Genomic DNA, 18787 nt, shown 5'->3' on the forward strand with positions numbered 1-18787 from the left:
GGAGGCTGGAGGCTGTGCAGGAGATATTCCTGGCCTGATGGGAAGGGGCCCTCCTCAACTCTTTGCACTGGAGTCTGGAGACCAGGCAGGAATGCGATGGCCTTAGGGAAGGGAGGAAGCATTTATTAATAAGTGCCTACTATGTGCCAGACACAGACTAACCACTTTACAAATATTCTCATTTGATCCTAACAATATCCCTGAGAGGTGGTGCTATTACGATTCCCAATTTCCTGAGACATAGGTTAAAGTGACTTGCCCAAGATCACCCAGTCTGAAGCTAGGTTTGAACTCAGATCTTCGTAACTCCAGGCACTGACAGATGTCAGCATGGGATGGTAAGATGCCCTCTTGTCCCCTTTTCCTTTGGAGAGTGGAGCTCATGGAAAGACACTGTCATCGTTGGCAGTCAGACATCCTGATCGATGGATGGGCAGCATCGGATTGGCCTCGTCCATTCACTTCACAAGCCCTCCTGCCCTATTTGTAGCATGTCAGCTGGGAAATTCCCAAATGAATGGATCCGTGGGAAAAGATCCGTTCACTCATCAGGTTATCCGAGTTTGAATTGGAGTGAAATTGGCCGAGCAGCCTCTACCAATCCATGGGCACAGACAGGGCCGTGAGGAGCTGCTGCAAACCATGAAGCCACCGGGTGGGAAATGATGACCAGATCAATGACCCCAAAGTGTAGCTGGCTGCCACCTCCTCCATCACTGAATGCAATGCTCCAGGGAAGAGAACTGGCAGCCCTGGAGGACTCAGTGGGCCGGGGCTGCCTCCAAACTCTCTTTGAACATTTTGTGTTTTCTTAACGTTATTTTGATTTCTTTCAACAAACCCTCCCCATCTGTCTAATTTCTTTGTTCACATATTATTCATCTTTGTGAGTAATCTTTCGAGATCTAACCCCCAAACAAACGTAAGTGCAAATCAACAACTGAGAATCATCTGCCTTAGAATGGATACTGAGTATCAGTTCCAAAGCAGGAGAGCAGCAAGGGCTAGGCAACTGGGGTTAAGTGACTTGTCCAGGGTCACACAGCTACTTAGTGTCTGAAGACCCAGTTGAACCCAGGACTTTGTCTCCCTATCCACCGAGCCATCTAGGTGTCCTCGTTTATTTATGGTTTTTCAAGCAGAGGAATGATATATGCCTAGCGCAGTGACTGTAAAACATTATTCAGATGTTGTGACTAGAGATCGGAGGGAGCATCTAGGTGGCTCCATGGATCTAGAGCCAGGCCTACAGACCAGAGGTCTTGGATTCAAATTTAGCCACACTCCTTGGATAAGTCACTTAGCCCCCATTGCCTAGCTCTTCCTCTTCTGCCTCAGTAACGATGGGAAGACAGAAGATCAGGATTTGAAAGAGTCTGGCAGGCCTCATTCTTTACCTACTTTCCCCAGAGTTCACACAGTACTGGATCTGCTCTTTCAACTTGGGAACCCACGTCCTCCATTGTTCCCTCCCTCCTCCCCTGATCGCTTGGTGTTTGCTTCTCTGCAACTGTGGTGGGACAGTTTCCTTTGGGGCAAAGCATCTCCCTCTAACGTCTATCCTCAGTGGCGCTTGGCACATGGTGGGCACTTAATGCTTATTGACCGAGAGTCTAGTCACTTTTTTCCCTTAAGGATGAGGGGGGTCCCTGAGCTCTTTGGCAGACATGTGGCAACAACAGCTCCCCCAGGAGCCAGCTTGGTCTGCCGTGGCCATAGTCTGAGGTGGGCTCATAGGTACTGGCTCACTTCCAGGGCACAGGCGAGAGAGGGTGCCACAGGAATGCTTGGGCCATTCTGCCAGGGACCTGGCTATTAGCAAGGATGCCACTTGTGTAACCAGGTGGTGCTCCTGTGCTATGTCATGGAGAGGGAATGGGCAGCCCAGGAAGGCATCCTCCGTCATATGTGATGGTAGTCTGGGCCTGTCCGTGACCTGGCAGAAACCTACACAGAAAAGAGCTGAACGCGGCAGCAGGAGGAAACTATCATCACCCAAGTGCTGCAGTCAGAAGGCTTTCATTGGAAAGGTTGGGGTGCTGCGAGGGAGAGCAGTGGGGCTGAGCCCTTCAGACTCATCTTGCTCACGGGAGGTGGCCAGGCATTGGAAACGGAATCTGCACAGTAGGAAGGCCCAATGCCCCTAACCAGTGATTGGACAGGCTCTGTTGGAAGCCATAGAGATGGGGGTGGATTGTGGAGGACGAGGATGACGCCCATTTTTAACTCGACCCACTCAGGGCTCAAAGAACCCTTGGGGGACCCAGAGGGCCACATCAGGTGATGACTATTGGCAAACTCAAAGCTTTATGTCTATCTTCCCTTGGAGGGGAAGTTCCAGGTGACCCAGGTCCCTGCTCTCCTTCTGGGTGTCCCACTGGATCCCCAAAGGCTCTCTGGGGATCTGGTTACAGCTAGCATATGGAGCAGCTCCAGACACCAAATAGAAATTCAGTTTATTAAAGATAATGCTGACGTAACTATGAAGAATTGCATATGCCCTTAATTCTGCTTCGAAGAGGAAGTGACAGGCTCAGGAGATGTGGGGTGGGTGCAGAGCTCTTTCTTAGTGTCTGTCTGCCCCAAAGTCATACCACCGCACTCAGAAGACAGCAGAACCAGGCATCAGAGCCCTGTCTGGGAGGGCTGCTGGGAACCAGGGAACAGTGGCCAAGAGGACCGTCAGCAGAGCTGAAGACCAAGCCAAAGGCATGGAGAGGGACCAAGTTGGGGAGATGTACGAGGAGCCCAACTCAGTTTGGCCATGGGGCATGTGTGTATGGGAAGGGAGGGCAGAATGTGACTGACTGAAAGGGCCCGACTATACTATCCCACCACCTGTTACATTCAGTCTCCAAGAGAGCTGGAGTGATCTGGGAAGGGGGTGAGGGAGGATTCCTGGAAGGAGTTGGAGTAAGGCACTGGGGGAGGGCCCATGAGCAGCTCTGTGCATGCGTGTGCATGCCGGGGGAGTGGACGGGCACCAGGTGGGGCTCGGCTCACTCCCCTCTCATTCAGGGGGCCATGAGTCCAGGGATGGCCTTCCCAGGTGGCCAGCCAGGATGGAAGACAGGAGAAAGAGGAAGCCGGTAGGCTCACTGGGCGCCCACGGTCCTTTGAGGGATGCAGCCTTCAAGCTCCAAGGCCTCGGGCCAGCCCTCATACTTGTTGGTGCTCTTGCTATTCTTCACATGCTGTGGGGGAGGCCATGAGGAAAAGGAATGAAGGGCAGGAGAAGGCACTAGGCTGGCTTGTCACCAAGGGCAATCCAGACACTGGTATTTCCATTCGCTAGTTGGCAAAGGGCCCCAGGGCAGCTTCCCTTCCCCATCAGGGCGGCTTCACTTTGGCCTAGTTCCTAGGGGAGCTGGAGGTGCGGGAGGAGAGGGAACCAATAATTCCCTTGGGCCCTGACCCTGCCTCCAGAGAGTGAACCAAAGGAAGTGGACCTGGGGGCCCACTGGGGGGGGGGGGCTACAGACCTGCTCAAAGGGGCTCTTGTCCTGAACTCCTTTGGCCCCAACAAACACCCAGCTGTCCCGGAAGGCCAGTTCCTTAGCATTTGAGCTGCCTAGCTCACTGAAGATTTTCCTGGTCTCCTCGTTCATCCTAGAACAGAGAAAGAAAGGAGTCTGGAGTCGGGCAGGGAACTGGCCTATGAGAGGAGACGTGGGGATGGAGAGGCGGTGTGAAGGGCTCCGATCGCAGAAAGCTTCTTACTTGGTGGCTGGATCATCATAGGAAGCCACAAATACCAGCGTCCCCTCATGGAGCGGCCGGATGAACTTCAGCAAATCATTAACGTCTAAGGAGAGAGGAGAGAGAGCAGGGACACTGGTGGCTGGATGTCTGAACTCTGGCTCAGGGACCCATTAGCCCACCCCGTGGAGTGGCCTTCTATTAGACAGGTGAAGGAAGTGGCGTTTGGAGAGCTTGAAGCCTGGGTCCGAGCAGGTGGCGAAGGCTGAGCTGAGGCCAGGCCCCTGGCCTCTTCTCAGGACTGCCGCAATTGCCCACATCCACATCAGGACGCCAGAGAATATATATGCATGTCCATATGCTGCTACCCGAAATGACAAGGGCACACCTCAGTGTGCCCAAATCACTGGGACGGTACCTTTGGCAGTAGCAAGAGATCTGTGTGAGCTGATAGGGCAAAGGGTACACATCCAAAAGAACACCCAGTGCTCAGAGGCACGGCTCCAAGATCTCCGTAAACTGATGCCCCTGAGAACATAACGACCCCACGTCCCTTCTCCTGGCACAAGCAGGGACAATTAGGCCAGAATGTCACCTACACAGGAAGGTCCTGGGCACTGGGTATCTTGGCTTACCTGCTTTCTGGGTCAAGGTAAAAGGGATTCAACTACAAAGAGGGGGAAAGGTGACTTTTCTAGAATGACTGTGATGGCAAAGCTGAAAGGCACAGACACAACATATGGATCCGGGGGGAAGTGAAAGACATGGGCTGGAAGTAAGGCTGGCGAGAACTTGGGGCCGGCTTCACTCACCTCCGGCCCACATGTCGAAGGATCTGGCCTCGAGGAGTTCCCCGTTCACTCCTGCAATGGGAAGCCGGCAGGGTTAGGTTCCAGGGCCCCACTGGGGGGGATCTTGAGAGACTGCAAGTCAAAATGGTGTCTAGCTGGCCAGAACACCAAGAGCCAGTGACCCTTCAGAAGTCAGGGCCTGGCTTCTGGAATTCTCCTGAGAGGGTTCGGGAACAGACACTTTGGAGAAACAATCTTTACTGTGGACCCTGGCCTCTCAGGCCTGTTGGACAAAGGCAGTGGTCAGACCTCTCTTGGAAAGCCATAGCCAACACTGTTAAGGAAAAGCTGGGAGTGGACCAGCTCATCACGCATGCCACACTGGAAGATGGAGTTTGTCCAGAACAGTTTTCCAGCACGATCCAGGGCCAGCCTTTGGAGAAGACTCTAGAAACCTCTCCCCTGTCCTCAGACAACCCCCTCCTTCCCTCCAAGCCGGGTCCTTTCTGTTCCTAAAGGAAGGCCTAGCTCAAAAGCCACTTCCTCCGCAAAGCTCTCTGTCTCTGATGGCCTTGGCATTCACGAACCTCACTGTCCTTGGAGTTTATTGGCTGAAAGACCCCACTGTGGCTTGGATTCAAGGTGAATATCGGGCCCAAGACCATAATCTCCACTACTAGCCTGGGAGTCCTTTGAGGCCTCCCCCTTCCAATGCTGGTAAAGTTGGAGCCCCGATCTCAGCTGGCACTCAAGAGAATTCGCTAAAACTCCACTTCAGGAAGCGTCGCCTTTGGGTGGAAAGCCCAGCTAGGGGCTCAAGGCAAGTCCCTGCTCTCCACAATGGAGCTTAGTGTGGTAAGTGAAGGAATTTCCTTGTCTTTGCACCGAGCAGACCAGGAGCTCCTTGATTGGGGACAACATTTTGGTCTGTCTAGTGCCTGGCACAGAGTAGGGTCTTAATGAATGCTAAGTGGCTGAGCTATGTCTGGCAGTGGCAGACAAGGAAAATGTGCCCTCGATTTCTTCGGGGGATCCTGGCGTTCTGGTTCGAAGCAGGCATGCAAGTCCAGAGGGACTACACCCATCCATGCACCGAGAGGCCGAAATGTAAGGGTTCTGTCAGCTGCCACTCCCCCAGCAGCTCTGCTCTCGTTCCGTCGCTCTAGGACTAGTCACTGGGTAGGGCGAGCCCCAGCCCCTGATCTGATCTTGGCAGGGCTCCCTTCAGGGTTTACACTGGGGTTAGCAGGCGTTGAAAGCTGCACCTCCAGCCTCATTTTTAGGAATCCCTTACTGAGGGTTGCATGGGGTCAAGGCAGCCCCTTCATGAGGAGGATTCAGAGCCTTGGGGAGATGCAAATGGCACGCAACGGAGAACTTCCAGCCTCCTGGATTCTAAAAGACAGTCCCCAAAGGGGGAGGACTGGCCCATACAGATCCCAAGGGAAGGTGGGGCTGGGCCCTGCCTGTTTTGGATTGAACACAAAGCCAGGTGGAGACCTGCTATCTTGTTAGCCATGAAGAAGGGTCAGATGGCCACATGCCCAGGGCTGCCCTGGGAGGACAAGAGCAAAACGCCCAACTGTGCTGGTGTCTTGGGCAAAGGCCCAAATGAGATCTGGGAGCAAGCATTTGGGGGCAGAGAGGGCATGCATTAGATGCCGGAGAACAGGAAAGGCAAAGTACTAGGGCTTTCTCCCTGCCAAGGACGTGAGGCTGGGACTCCTCCCTGAGCCCTCCAAATACAGACCGTCACACTGGGGGATGGCTGAACAACGTGTGCTCTATGATGGTGACGGAATGCTAGGATGAGCTGGAGGACTGCAGAAAGAGCTGGGAAGACCTCCGTGAACTGATGCAACGAAGTAAGCAGAACCAGGACAACATGGTACACAGTAACAGCAGTCCAGTGGAGTGGCGAATGTGACGGTAGACAACAAGCCAGGGCAATTCTGAGGGACTTTCAACAAAGAAGCGCCCCCCCTCCCCGGAACTGTTGGAGTGGGAATGCAGATCAAAGCATGTGATTCTTCACTCGTTTATTTGGGGTTTGGTTTTCGATAAGTATTCTCTTACCAAACCAATACAGACTGTCAGGGACTCACCATTCACCAAGGCAATGTTCAGCCCACGTCCAACATTGTCTTTGACGCTGCTCATCAGCCTGGGGAAGAGAATAGTCAGACTTGGGATCTCGGGATGGGGGGAGAGAGAATGAGAAGGAGAAAAGCTATTCCTCTCTGCCTTGTGGCTCTTCTCACTCTGGGGCCCCCCATTCTTCCTCCCACCCATCACTCCAAGCCCCCTTTTCCCACCCACCACCCCAGCAATTTGCTCCTGCCTTGGCTTTCTTACATCTTATCCTCTAGGCAGATCTTGGGTCCGATGACATTGGCAGCCCCACTGACCACACGGAAGGCCAAGTGCTGTTCAGGACACGGCTGGGGTAAGCCACATTTGTATTTCCTGGCCCGGGGCTCTGGGCAGAGACAGTGGTGAAGTGTGGTCAACTACAGGGCTCAAGGACAAGAAGCAGAGATGCCCACTCAGCTGTTCCAGCCTCAGCAGCCTCGACAGGGCCAGGGTCCATAGCAGGTGCCGACAGCACCAGACATAGGAAAGCAGAGGGGTCAGGGAGGAGAGAGTGCCAGCAAAAAAGAGACCCTCCCCCAAACACAGGAAGGACTTACAGTGGGGGAGGCAGCAAGCAGGCCAGGAGACTGGGGGAATGAAAGAAAGGTAGAAAAGGGAATAGTAAGGAAAGGGAAGGGGCTGGGCAGGGCACTGATGAGAGGAGAGGGGTGCCGACTGATCCCAGCTGAAGTCCTCAGGCCCTGGGAAGCTGGCCTGCTACTTCTGATGAGTGGGCATGGCTTCCCGCCACCACCCCCCCCCCCGCCCCTCAAACCCCACCCTTGCTTGGGTCTGTTGGACGAGGCCGAAACTCTCTGTGCCCCATCAAACTCATGCAGACACACTCACTGTCATGCCCGGCAGGGTGGCTGGCCTCAGGACTGGGCTGGACAGACCACAGGGAGAAGGCCCTTTCTGCTACTGACAGGAGAAGAGAAATGGAGAAGGGGGAAGTAGGGATAGCAACAGAGAGGACAGGATGGGACAGTGTGAAACGGTTCGGGTCACACCAAAGGCAAGTGATGACAGGCAGCAGAAAACCAGACGACAAGCAGTAGGGGCCACAGGGCACAAGCAGGGAAGGGCAGGCAGGGAGGCCACAACTACGCACATCCATTTCCCCGGAATCTCAGGGCAGAGATGGATGGGGAAAGAATAGGCATGTGAAAAACTGGGCAAACTGCTCCCAGGATGCCTCTTGGCTCTGCCTTTGATGCCCCTGGGTCCCTTCCCCCTATAGAGAAATCGAGGGACAAGCCCATCTAGGGGCTCCAGGAAAAAAGAGAATCCTGGTGTCTTATATAACAGCACCCACAAAAGATCAATTCAGGGAGCCTCCAGTGCATTTCCAGCATATCTGATGTGGGCAAATGCCCCAGCCTCAACTCTCCTCATGCTCCGGGGAGAAGCTGAGACTAGGTTCTCCCCTCCCTTTCTGGCCATTCATTAATTAAGCGGATTCTTCTCCCACTCCATTAGCTAGGCAGCCCTTTTTGTCTGGGGCAGAGGGGGACCCTTCTGGTACATATGAGAGAAGCTTGTGTAGGGATTCTGAGTTGCCACCATCATGCATCACATGAGGAGAACAGATGCAGGGAACAGGGCAGATACCTACCTGTTGTCACTGCATTCTCGGGATCTGTGGAAGGAAAGATAACAGCATGACCACCCCAGATTACACAGGACCCCTTGTGGGAGTAAACTAGACTCAGGGAGGAAAAAAAGAGGCACCAAGTTACCCATTTTCCCCAAGGGAACCCCCGTTACCAATGCCAGTGAACACCTCTTTGACTCGGTCTTAGAGGGTTGCCCAGCCAGAAAGTGAAGAAAAAGGAAAGGAGGGGCACTGCCACCCCCAGGATGTGCACTGGCCTATCTGATGGGGAGGGCAGGCTGCCTATTCCAGCCTGACGTTTAGAGGAAATGTATCCCACGGCAGAGCGCAGGGGAGAGGAAGCACCAATGAGAAGGAGAAGGTGTGCTCACTGCTGAAGAGTTGTTGGATCCGAGAGAAGCTGCTCCCATGGGACCCCAGGAGAATGCTGCCCAAGATCCAGGTGAGGCCTGCAGTCAAGATCAGCACCACAATGCGCAGAGGGCCTAGACAGATCCAGAGAGAGCCACTCAGGGCCAGGAAGCAAAGGAAGCTGAAGGGAGTCTGAGGTGGTCCTGTAGCCCAACCTAGACCCAAACTGGGGGGACCCATCTTCAATGAGTAGATATCCAGGCTCAGCTTGAAGACTTCCAGATGGCCAGAAATCCTTATCCTTCCCAGGCAGAGGAATCTTCCCACTTTGGGCAAGTTTCTCTTTATAGCAAGGAGAAATCTGCCTCTCTGAAACTCAGCCCCACCCCAAGGTTCCTAGTTCCACCTGCCCTTGGGAGCCAAATGGAACAAGGTGGAGGATCTCTTTGCCACCTGAGATCCTTGAAGATGCAGATCCTATCTCTTTTCCTTTTCTTTAAGTTAAACATTTCCAATTCCCCTGCTGGTATCTGGGCTGGGCCAGCAGAAGCCTCAGTCCGTTTGTCATTAAAAACAACAAAACACAAGCAAAATTTAGGACTAGAGTAGAAGAAAACAGGAAAGGAAAAACATCAGAAGAAAAGGAAAACATTTCTGGGATTCAGCTACTGGACAGAAGAGAGAAGACTGGCCTTAAAGAAGGGCAAAAGTTACAAGCTGCTCGGTGTCTTTTTGGAAGTGTTGGGTCCAGAACTAAACACAAGAGCCTAGATGGAGCCAGAGCAGGGGGACTATCCCCTTCCTCCCTCTGGCCCTGTCTGTCTGTCACGGATCCCAAAGAATCTACTAATCGCAGGGTGCTGTCAACATAACCAACCCACAGACTGGAACCCTCACGCCTGCCTTTAGCCACACCAACTTCTCTTTTGCCTATCCTATCCCACGTTCTGAACAGGATTTCTGACCTGATGACTTGGTGTCATCCTTGAGAGATTTCATCTCATGCACACACAGTACCAACAATGCAAATGGAAAGAAAACAAGGTGCTGCCTAAATCTCAAGCTTGGCCCCAAGGGGACATCCCTTCCCTCCAGGCATAGCTGCTTGGGGCTTACAGGTGAGGAACACGGCCAGCCTCTGGGGAGGGGTGAGGAAGGAGGTACATTTATTTGGAAACAAAAAGAGAAGTCAAAATCATCCCTCAGATTTCATTGTATTGTATTTGACTAGTACGTCTTTTCCAGGCTGCCAGGATCCCTTTGTGTTCCCAATTCAGGCACTACAGCTTTTCAAATGTTATCTGAGAGCCATTCCTTTCCCAAGCAGGTACTCCACACTCTCTAGAGGAGCACGCCAACTGTGACTCCATGGAACCCTGTGGACCATTACAGGACCAAGGTCTCTGTCTAAACCAAGCATGCAACCATCAATTACCATCCTTTACTTCCACTAGACCACGTTTCTGTTTTGTTCCCAGGATTGACACAGTGCCAAATACCTTGCTAAAATCCAGCAGTCTTTGGGACAGCCCTGCTGATTCAGTTAGTCTGTCTCATGTTGTACTCTGCTTCCAGGGTCAACTGGCTCAGGCCCGAGTGAGGAAATCCAATATTGATTTGCTCTTTCTTGGTTGATTCTACTCTGGGAGGAAACTCAGGAGTTCCAAAGTTCCGTTTTCCCATCAAAAACTCCAAGTGAATAAACACAAGAGGCGATCGAACACTTTTCAGTGAATAAAAACTCCAAGGTATTGAGAGTCAGGGTCCAACACGGGGAATGGCGAAATATACACCGCACCCAAAGCCCGTCTGAGGTGGGGGGAGCGAAAGCGTGAATCAGAATTGGAGAGGGGCAGCAATCAAATGGCAAAAATTGCTTTGATGTATAATTGAAGAAAATCAATAATGAAAAGGTCAGAGCTTTGGCAACCAACCCCCTTTGCATTCAAGCTGCTGCAAATCACTTTGTGGCTAGGAAGCCTGTTATCTTTTATCCTGATTCAATTCCAGGCTATCTCTTGTTATCTCTAACAGGTAGCAGAGTTGGCAATTCCAGCAAAGATTGACTCCAGCTGTTTTTGTACAACTAGAGGAAATCTCTCATTTGCCATTAGTTGCTGCTATAAGATCCAGGTAGACAATGTCGATCAACATTGTCATATGGAAGAGGGAGATAGCCTAGTGGATAGAATCAGGTCTGGAGCCAGGAGGTCCTGGGTTCAAGTTTGGCCTCAGGTACTTCTTAGCTGGGTGATCCTGGGCAGGTAACGTGGCTCCCATTGCCTTTGTCATTGTTCTGTCGTAGAATTGAGACAGACAGTAAAGGTTAAAAAAAAAAAAGATGGAAGTCGTTGTTACCAGACTACATTACAGATTGTTAGTCAATCGTATTGCATTCCCCACTTACCTGAGTCTACTTTTCATTCTATGCTTTTAAAAAGGGGCTGCCGCAAAACAGAGACGAAAATATCAATGCAAAAATCTTTACTAAAACATAGCAAAGAGGCTGCAGCAATGTATCCCAAGAACTCTTCACTATGACCAGATGGGATTTACCTCAGGAAGGCAAGGCTGGTTCAATATTAGGAAAACCATCTGCATAACCGACCACATCAACAAGCAAACCGACAGAAATCCCATGATCATCTCAATAGACGCAGAAAAAGCCTTCGACAAACTATGACGCCCATCCCTACTGAAAACGCTAGAAAGCAGAGGACTAGAAGGGCCCTTCCTCAAAATAGTAGGTAGCACAAATCTGAAACCTTCCCAGTAAGATCAGGAGTGAAGCAAGGCTGCCCACGATCACTGCTATTCTTTACCACAGTACCAGAAACACTAGCTGTAGCCATCAGAGAAGAAAAAGAAACGGAAGGCAATGAGGAGATCAAGTTAGGCTTCTCTGCAGATAACATGACGCTCTACTTAAGGAATCCCAGAGGATCAACCAAAGAGCTAGTGGAAATAGTCGACAACCTCAGCAAAGCGGCAGGGTACAAAATCACCCCACATAAGTCACCAGCAGCCATAAGTCACTCTGTACTTCCAACAAAGTCCAGCAGCAAGAGACAGAACGAGACACTCCATTTAAACTCAATCTTAGCGATATCAAACACTTGGGAATCCATCTGCCGAGACAAACATGGGAATTAGATGAACACAACCACAAAACACTCTCCACACAAATGGAGTTGGGCGGCAAACCAGTAACTGCTCACAGTTAGGCCAAGTGAATAGAGTAAAAGGGACAATTCCACCTAAATGAATTTACCAGCAGTCAAACTGCCCAAAACTGTTATATAGAACTAGAAAAATAACATTCCCCCCCGGAGAACAAAAGATTCAGAATATCAAAGGAATGAATGGGAAAAAAGTGAAGAAGGAAGGTGGCCTCAGCCATCTAGTGTTTGATAAGCCCAAAGAGTCCAGCTTTGGGGAGAAGAACTCACTATTTGATAACAAGTGCTGGGAAAATTGGCCAAGACTATGGCAGAAATTAGACATAGCCCTACCCTCCATCAAGATCAAGGCGGGTCTATGATTTAGAAATAAAGGGTGATACTATAAGGAAACCCGGGGAGCATAGAGTCATTTACCTGTCAGATCTAGGGAGAAGGGAAGAATTTAAGAGTACACAAGAACTAGAAGAGATTCCAAGATGCAAAAAGAATAATTTTGACTAAAATAAGGTAAGAAGCCTCTGGACAAACAAAACCAGTACAATAAAGAGTAGAAGGGAAAATGTTTATAACCAATTTCTCTGATAAAGGTCTCATTTCTCAAGTCTATAGAGAACTAAGTTAAATAGATAGGAACCCAGTCATTCCCCAACTGACAAAGGGTCAAAGGATATAAGCAGTTTTCAGATGAAGAAATCAAAGCTCTCAATACATCCCTCCTGATTAGAGAGATGCAAAGCAGAACAACTCTGAGGTACCACCTGACACACAGCAGACCGGCCGACATGACAGCAAAGGAAAGTGACAAATGCTGGAGGGGATGTGGCCAAGTGGGGACATTAATGCACTGCTGGTGGAGTTGTGAGTGGATCCAACCATTCTGGAGGGCAATTGGGAACTGTGCCCAAGGATTATAAAACTATACATACATACCCTTCTATCCATGATACCACAACTAGGTCTGTATCCCAGAGACATTAAAAAAAAGCCAAAGGACCTATTTGTACAAAAATATTTCTAGCAGCTCTTTGTGGTGCAAAGGGTTGGAAATTGGGGGCGTCCATCAGTTGAGGAATTACTGTGGTTTGTGACGGTGATGGGATACTATTGTGCTCGAAGGAATGAGGAGCAGGAAGATCTCAGGAAGAGCTAGAAGCCCTCCAGGAACTGCTGCAGAGTGAAAGGAGCAGAACCGGGAGAACATGGAATGATCATCTGTGACACACTTAGCTCCTCTCAGCAATGCAGTGATCCTGGACAATTTGGAGGAACTTAGGATGAAGAATGCTCTCAATCCCCAAGGAAAGAACTGTCAGAAGTCAGAATCAGAGCACACGATTTTTCACTTGTTTATTTGGGTTCTTCCTTTGGGCTTTGGGTTTTATAGGGTGCAGGATAATCTAGGTCTAACCCAGACCAAATTGCTTACCATCTCTGGGGGGAGACAGCTGGGATCATGTCAGTTTGGAAACCTCCCATGGAAATTTGTTTGTGGAATCTCTTTATAATCGGAAAGTGCTCCTCGCACTGGTGGCATGGATAGCCAGTCCTCTCCATGTCACCCCCAACTGTGGCTCAATCTTGTGCTCTCCCTCCCATACCTCTCTCTTAGGGAATCGCGAGTCCTGTGACTTTTCCACTGGCCAGATGAGGTGGCAAGCCCAAAGCTGCCTCTTCAATTCCTGCCTATTGCTCTGGCTCTAGCCCTTGCCTGATGGCCCACCTGAGAAGGAGTTTCTTCTCTGGACAGAACATCTGAGTTTGGGGGTTTGGTGGCCTCGGTCTGTAATTTGGGAGCCAGGCACACCAAGAAAAAGGAGAAAGGGCCCACCTGAGGCCCAATCCAATGGCACTGGCTTACTACTCCCCTGACCTCTGGGTGCCTTGAGTTTCTCATCTGTAAAATGGAGACAATACCCCCCAGGTGCTTCATCAGTGTCCAGCTGGGTCTATGGCTTTAAGGTGCTCTGTACGGAGCCGGTCTGGATTTTTGTCTCCTTCCCCAATGGAAGGGCAGCTTAGTTGGGGCCAAGAGGCCCAATTAACGTGCTGAGCTGCATTGGACTCGGGATCCCTGCCCCATCTTCCCTCCCACATCTCCAAGCTTCAGCCTTTGACGGGCTCCTTCGTGCCAAGGCGATGGCCATGCTGAGGGCTCCAGGGAAAGTCAATGCGGGGGTGGGGTGGGGTCCCTAGTCTTGGCATCCAGGTCTGGCGAGCCTGGCAAATCCCCCAGGAAATAGCAGAGAAAAAGGGATCCTGGGGGGGTGGGGCAGCAGGACAAAGGCTGGCCCTGGCGTGGAAGGGGCCACCTGGATGGAGAGCTGCCCGTCGGCCCGCCCACCTGGCCGCCCTGGGCCCTCCAGGTGTCCCTCCGGGGAGTTTTCCAAAGCGCTTTCCTAACGCCGGCCCCCTCCCTTTCAGAGCTGTCTGGGATTCTAGAAATCGCGGAGAAGCCGCCGGGTCGTGCGAACTGGGTTTCCCGTCCTCGTGGGCTCTAGGGAGAGAAAGGGGAGCTCGGGCCAGCAGGGGTCCCCCGCCCCGCCCCCCAGCTCCGAGAAGCCTTGGGTCGATCATCCTGCTGGCCAAGCGGTGCTCCGGTGCTGATCGCGGGGTGCTGACCGCGGGGTGCTGACGGGGCCTGAGGAGCAAAGCAGGGCGGCTCTGATCCCTCTGGCCGTTGTTCCTCTTTTCCGGCACTCAAAAAGGCCTTGAAGGCCGAGCTGCCCGATAGCCTGGTCTCTCTCTCTCCCCTTTCGGCTCACCTGGTTTGGGCGCGCCCCACGTATCCTTCCTCTCCAGAAGCGGTGTGCTCAGGCCCCGCCCGCCGGGGCTTTGTCTGACTCTGTCCCTGCCCGCGCCCTCCTCCCCGCTGCCAGAGAGCTCCGATTCCGCAGAGCCCCCACGAGGCTGCCTCTGCCAGGCAGGCCGGCTGGCCCCGATGGGCGCCCCCCCGAGGCGTCCTCGGAGCGCCAGCCTTTGCCCAGGCCGTCCCTCCTCCCCTCTGAGGTCTTAGTTCGAGTTTCGGAGCTCCCAGCAAGGCGCGGCCCCGACGCCCCCCTCCTACCTGCCACCCTCATGGCTCCGTGGGTGCGGGTCTATGCGCGCACGCGCGCATGCATATGTGTGTATGTGGGGGGGGGTGCGCGCGGCCGGGCGGACACGACGGTGATTCTGATCCCTGGGAGAGGGGGAGAGGGGGAGGGGGTGCCCAGAGGCTCCGGCACCGCCCGCGCGCGCCGGGATCGACCGGCGCAGGGCGGCTCGGGATAAGGACGGTGGCCCACAAGGTACGCTGACTCTGGCGCCCCTCACGCCGGGATGAGAACCGAGACCACCTCGGAACGAGGCTGTCGCGCGCGCTCGCGCGCACGCACTACGTACATCCGAGGCGACTGCGCATGCTCTGCGGTCCAGTCGCTCGGCCACTCCCTGCACCCCTGTAGAGAGAGAGAGAGAGATCCCTGGCGCCCTCGGGACGTCCCCGGGTTCGAGCTGTGCAGCTAGGCTGCCGAGGGGTAAGAGAATGGCCCACTCCGGGGTCTCGAGCTCGAACCCAGCTCCGCGCCGCCTCCTCTCCCCCCTCAGTCACTAGTTGCAGGTAACACCTTCCTCGTACTCCATGGTACCATTTTCTTTGATCCCCTACGCTCCTGGGAGCTCAATGCTTTCCTGATCCCTCTTTGATGGGACACCGAAGGGAAATGCCCTGCCCAGGGACACACGGCCAGAGGTGTCTCTAGCCACTGTGAGGCCCGGCTGCCCGTTGAGAATCAGCTCTCCATCCCCGAGTGGGTACTGTGAGAGTGAGAGTGGTGTGAGAGTGGTGAAGTGCAGGCTCCTGGGGCCGCCCCCCCCTCCAGCGGGTTCACTTGGTTAGGGTTGGGAGGGGGCACCTTTCTTCATTCTCTCCCCACTGGGCAAAAAGGCAGACCCAGCCCCGGCTCAAGCAGGCCATTTCCATGAACTCCAAAGTGAGTTCCTGGGAAGAGAGGCAGCAGCAAGTCAGCTTGGGAGTCCTACCAGCTGGAAGGAAGGAGGATGGGCCAGAGGGAATAATGTAATGGTCCCCAGAAGGAGCCGCGGCCCTGGGGCAGAGGCTTGGAAGAAATGACCCGACTGGCAGGGGAATCCACAAGAGGGCCACAACAATGCTATAAAATTTGGCAGGGCAGTTGAGTGGTTAGAGATGGGAGGGCCTGAGTTCAAACTGGCCCTCAGACACTTCCTAACTGGCTGATCCCGGGCCAGTCATTTAACCCCATTGCATAGGTCTGGAAGTTGAGACTTTGGGAAACTTCCTGGCTAGCCAATTGCGGGGACTCCCCAGCGGGGCCACCAGAGGCCCAGGGCAGGCAGCTTTTCATCAGGATGAGCAGGTCACATATCCAGTACATTGCAGTGAAACAGACCACAAAATAGCTTTTCCAAGGAGAAGTTAAGAGCTCTGATCCGAAGCCCTATCAGACAAAGCTCAGCCCAGCCCAGACCAGATAAGAGATTGGGAGCCTTCCCATACTTGGCTGATAACCTTTGAACTCTCAAGTAAGGTAGGGCAGTATCTGGGCGGGATTCCTGCACTCTGCTGACCATTCCAGGGGCACTGTGGAAAAGGAAGTGCTTCTTTAGTGGAGTCTGGCTTTTAGGGCTTATTTCCTCTGGGTGCTCTGCCTTTGCTGTGAGGCCTTGCTTTCAACATGTCTCAGCCTGATTTTGGTGTGCCCTTGGGACGGCTCTCCCCTGTGGCTCTAAGAAGCTGTAGTGCTCAGTGGGAAATAGTCCCATACTTATTCAGACACATATGCCTCCGCATCCCCGGCTGTTAATGTTCATTTCATAATGTTCAGACTGATTTCTTAGTCCATCATCTTGGCTTTAGCTGTCTATCTCACAAAGTAACCTGTTTCTAGGAAACATTTTTCCTGTGTCCAAGGGGTCTGTCTGACCACTGCTCTCAAATTGCCCAAGACATATACCCTGAATCAGCGCCCCAGTGTCTTTAACTTGCTACCTGGAATGGGCCTTCCTTCCAGTAGATTGCTTAGTAGATTCCAAGTCGATTGTTTCCTAGGTAATGCTGCTTAAACCTACTAGTGATAAGAGAATAATAATTCAGTAGAGCCCTCTGAAATCTAATCAGATTGCTTGGCCTTCTAGAGAATGCTTCCGCTGAGAAAACCCAGTTCCAACCCTTAGAAACATCAGGGCTAGATAGAGGAAGATCTTTTAGGCTACCTTAACTCATCTGAAAGCTTAGAGAGTTTCAGTCTTCCTGCACCCCTTGAAATTTCTATCTTTACCCTGAATAAGATGTGGATTGTGTTATCTATGGGATATGATTGGGATATAGAAAGGCTAGAGGAAGAATCTAAAAAGGAAAAAAAATCCTTGAGAAGTCAACTTTGTAAATAAGTCCTTCTGTCTCTTGAGATCCTTAGCGGGAGGTGGAAGGGAAGGAGAGGGAGGGAGAACACAAATAGAAAAAAAAATCAATCTCCCTTTTAAAAAAAATCTCATAAATAATGGAATACTCTTGTGCTGAAAGGAATAATGAACTGGAGGGATTCCATGTGAACTGGAATGACCTCCGGGAAGTGATGCAGAGCGAAAGGAGCAGAACCAGGAGAACATTGTACACAGAGACGGATACACTGTGGCACAATCGAATGTAATGGACTTCTCTACTAACAGCAATGCAATGATCCAGGACAATTTGGAGGGACTTATGAGAAAATGGAGTTCCATGGAGACTGGAACAACCTCCAGGAAGTGATGCAGAGCGAGAGGAGCAGAACCAGGAGAACATTGTACACAGAGACTAATACACTATGGTATAATCGAATGTAATGGACTTCTCCATTGGTGGTGGTGTAATGTCCCTGAACAATTTGCAGGGATCTAGGAGAAAAAAACACTATTCATAAGCAAAGGATAAACTATGTGAGTAGAAACACTGAGGAAAAGCAACTGCCTGAATACAGCGGTTGAGGGGACATGACAGAGGAGAGACTCTAAATGAACACTCTAATGCAAATATTATCAACATAGCAATGGGTTCAAATCAAGAAAACATGTAATGCCCAGTGGATTTACGCGTCAGCTATGGGGGGGGGGGGGAGGAAAAGAAAATGATCTATGTCCTTAATGAATAATGCTTGGAAATGATCAAATAAAATATATATATATATATAAAAGAATGTTATCCACATCCAGAGGAAGAACTGTGGGAGCAGAAATGCTTTAGAAAAACTTGGCTGTTCTGATCAATCCGATGATCCAAGACAACTCCAAAGGACTCGGGATGATCCACCTCCAGAGAAAGAGCTGATGAACACTGCCCACAAGTTGAAGTATCATTTTCTCACTTTCTTGATTTTTCTTGCTTCTTTTCTTATGGGTAATATGGAAATTATGATTTCACCTGATCTTAATGAGTGGGAGGAGGGAGAGAATTTGGACATCAAAACTCAAAAAGAAGGAAAGAATGCTAAAAATAAACCATTAAGTTATAAGTAAATAACTTACAAATTAAAAAATTAAGACTCCAGAGTTTCTCAGCCCAGCCTTTTGCTTTTTCAATTCCTGAATCAGTGCCCTGTTCTTTGGAGATATTGAGGTGACTACCAGAGTGATTGCTCTCAAATGTGTCATCGGTTATTTAAGCCCAGGAGAGGAACAGTACAGACAAGTACATAGAATGGTAACCTCTTTCTGGGACTTTCTTTGATAGATCAGCTGATTTTTCCTGGCCAAAAATCTCCTTTGGTATATATTCTCTTGTGAGCCTTAGAGGATGACTGTGTTGGCAAACTTCATCTTGATCTGACCTAAGCTGTTTCCTCTGGGATTGTCCATCATTGCATTAGAAATTGTCTGAGAATCTGTTGGTGTGACTGGCTGTGTCAATCCATGACACAGAAAGATGGAGAAAACCAGTTTAGCATGTTCAGAGTGTAGGCATCACTGTATCCAAAAACTCCGTGATCCCCGAGCAACAGTTTTACATACCCTTAAATAGG

At 51.3% G+C, this 18787-nt stretch overlaps 1 protein-coding gene and 1 long non-coding RNA gene across 4 annotated transcripts; one reads left to right on the top strand and one right to left on the bottom strand.

Annotated features, from left to right (window-relative positions):
* Positions 1–2439: 2439 nt before the first annotated feature.
* Positions 2440–15165, bottom strand: FAM3A (FAM3 metabolism regulating signaling molecule A). Of its 3 annotated transcripts, none has more exons than XM_007506892.3 (10): positions 14836–15143; positions 8610–8723; positions 8239–8262; positions 7473–7541; positions 6846–6969; positions 6596–6654; positions 4512–4562; positions 3721–3805; positions 3483–3609; positions 2440–3194 (listed from the first exon to the last, which is right to left on the bottom strand). In XM_007506892.3, exons 1-10 carry the CDS (start codon positions 14846–14848, stop codon positions 3096–3098), a joined length of 765 nt encoding a protein of 254 aa, XP_007506954.1. In that variant the 5' UTR covers positions 14849–15143; the 3' UTR covers positions 2440–3095. The 3 variants fall into 3 exon arrangements, with proteins under 3 accessions (XP_007506954.1, XP_007506953.1, XP_001374454.1); XM_007506891.3 differs by having other exon boundaries at positions 7473–7544; positions 14836–15098; XM_001374417.4 differs by lacking the exon at positions 7473–7541 and having other exon boundaries at positions 14836–15165.
* Positions 15146–18317, top strand: LOC130456170 (uncharacterized). The gene is made up of 2 exons (XR_008914743.1): positions 15146–15369; positions 17314–18317. It is a non-coding gene; the product is annotated as an uncharacterized LOC130456170 (long non-coding RNA).
* The last annotated feature ends 470 nt before the right edge of the window (positions 18318–18787 follow it).

This window comes from Monodelphis domestica, chromosome X (assembly GCF_027887165.1).
Source record: "Monodelphis domestica isolate mMonDom1 chromosome X, mMonDom1.pri, whole genome shotgun sequence".
Classification (NCBI taxonomy): domain Eukaryota; kingdom Metazoa; phylum Chordata; class Mammalia; order Didelphimorphia; family Didelphidae; genus Monodelphis; species Monodelphis domestica.

Coding starts and splice junctions, on each gene's coding strand:
- FAM3A (XM_007506891.3), bottom strand. Junction 7,545..8,238: donor CGAGAATGCAGTGACAACAG/GTAGGTATCTGC, acceptor TTCTCCTGTCAG/TAGCAGAAAGGGCCTTCTCC. Junction 4,563..6,595: donor GAACATTGCCTTGGTGAATG/GTGAGTCCCTGA, acceptor TTCCCATTGCAG/GAGTGAACGGGGAACTCCTC.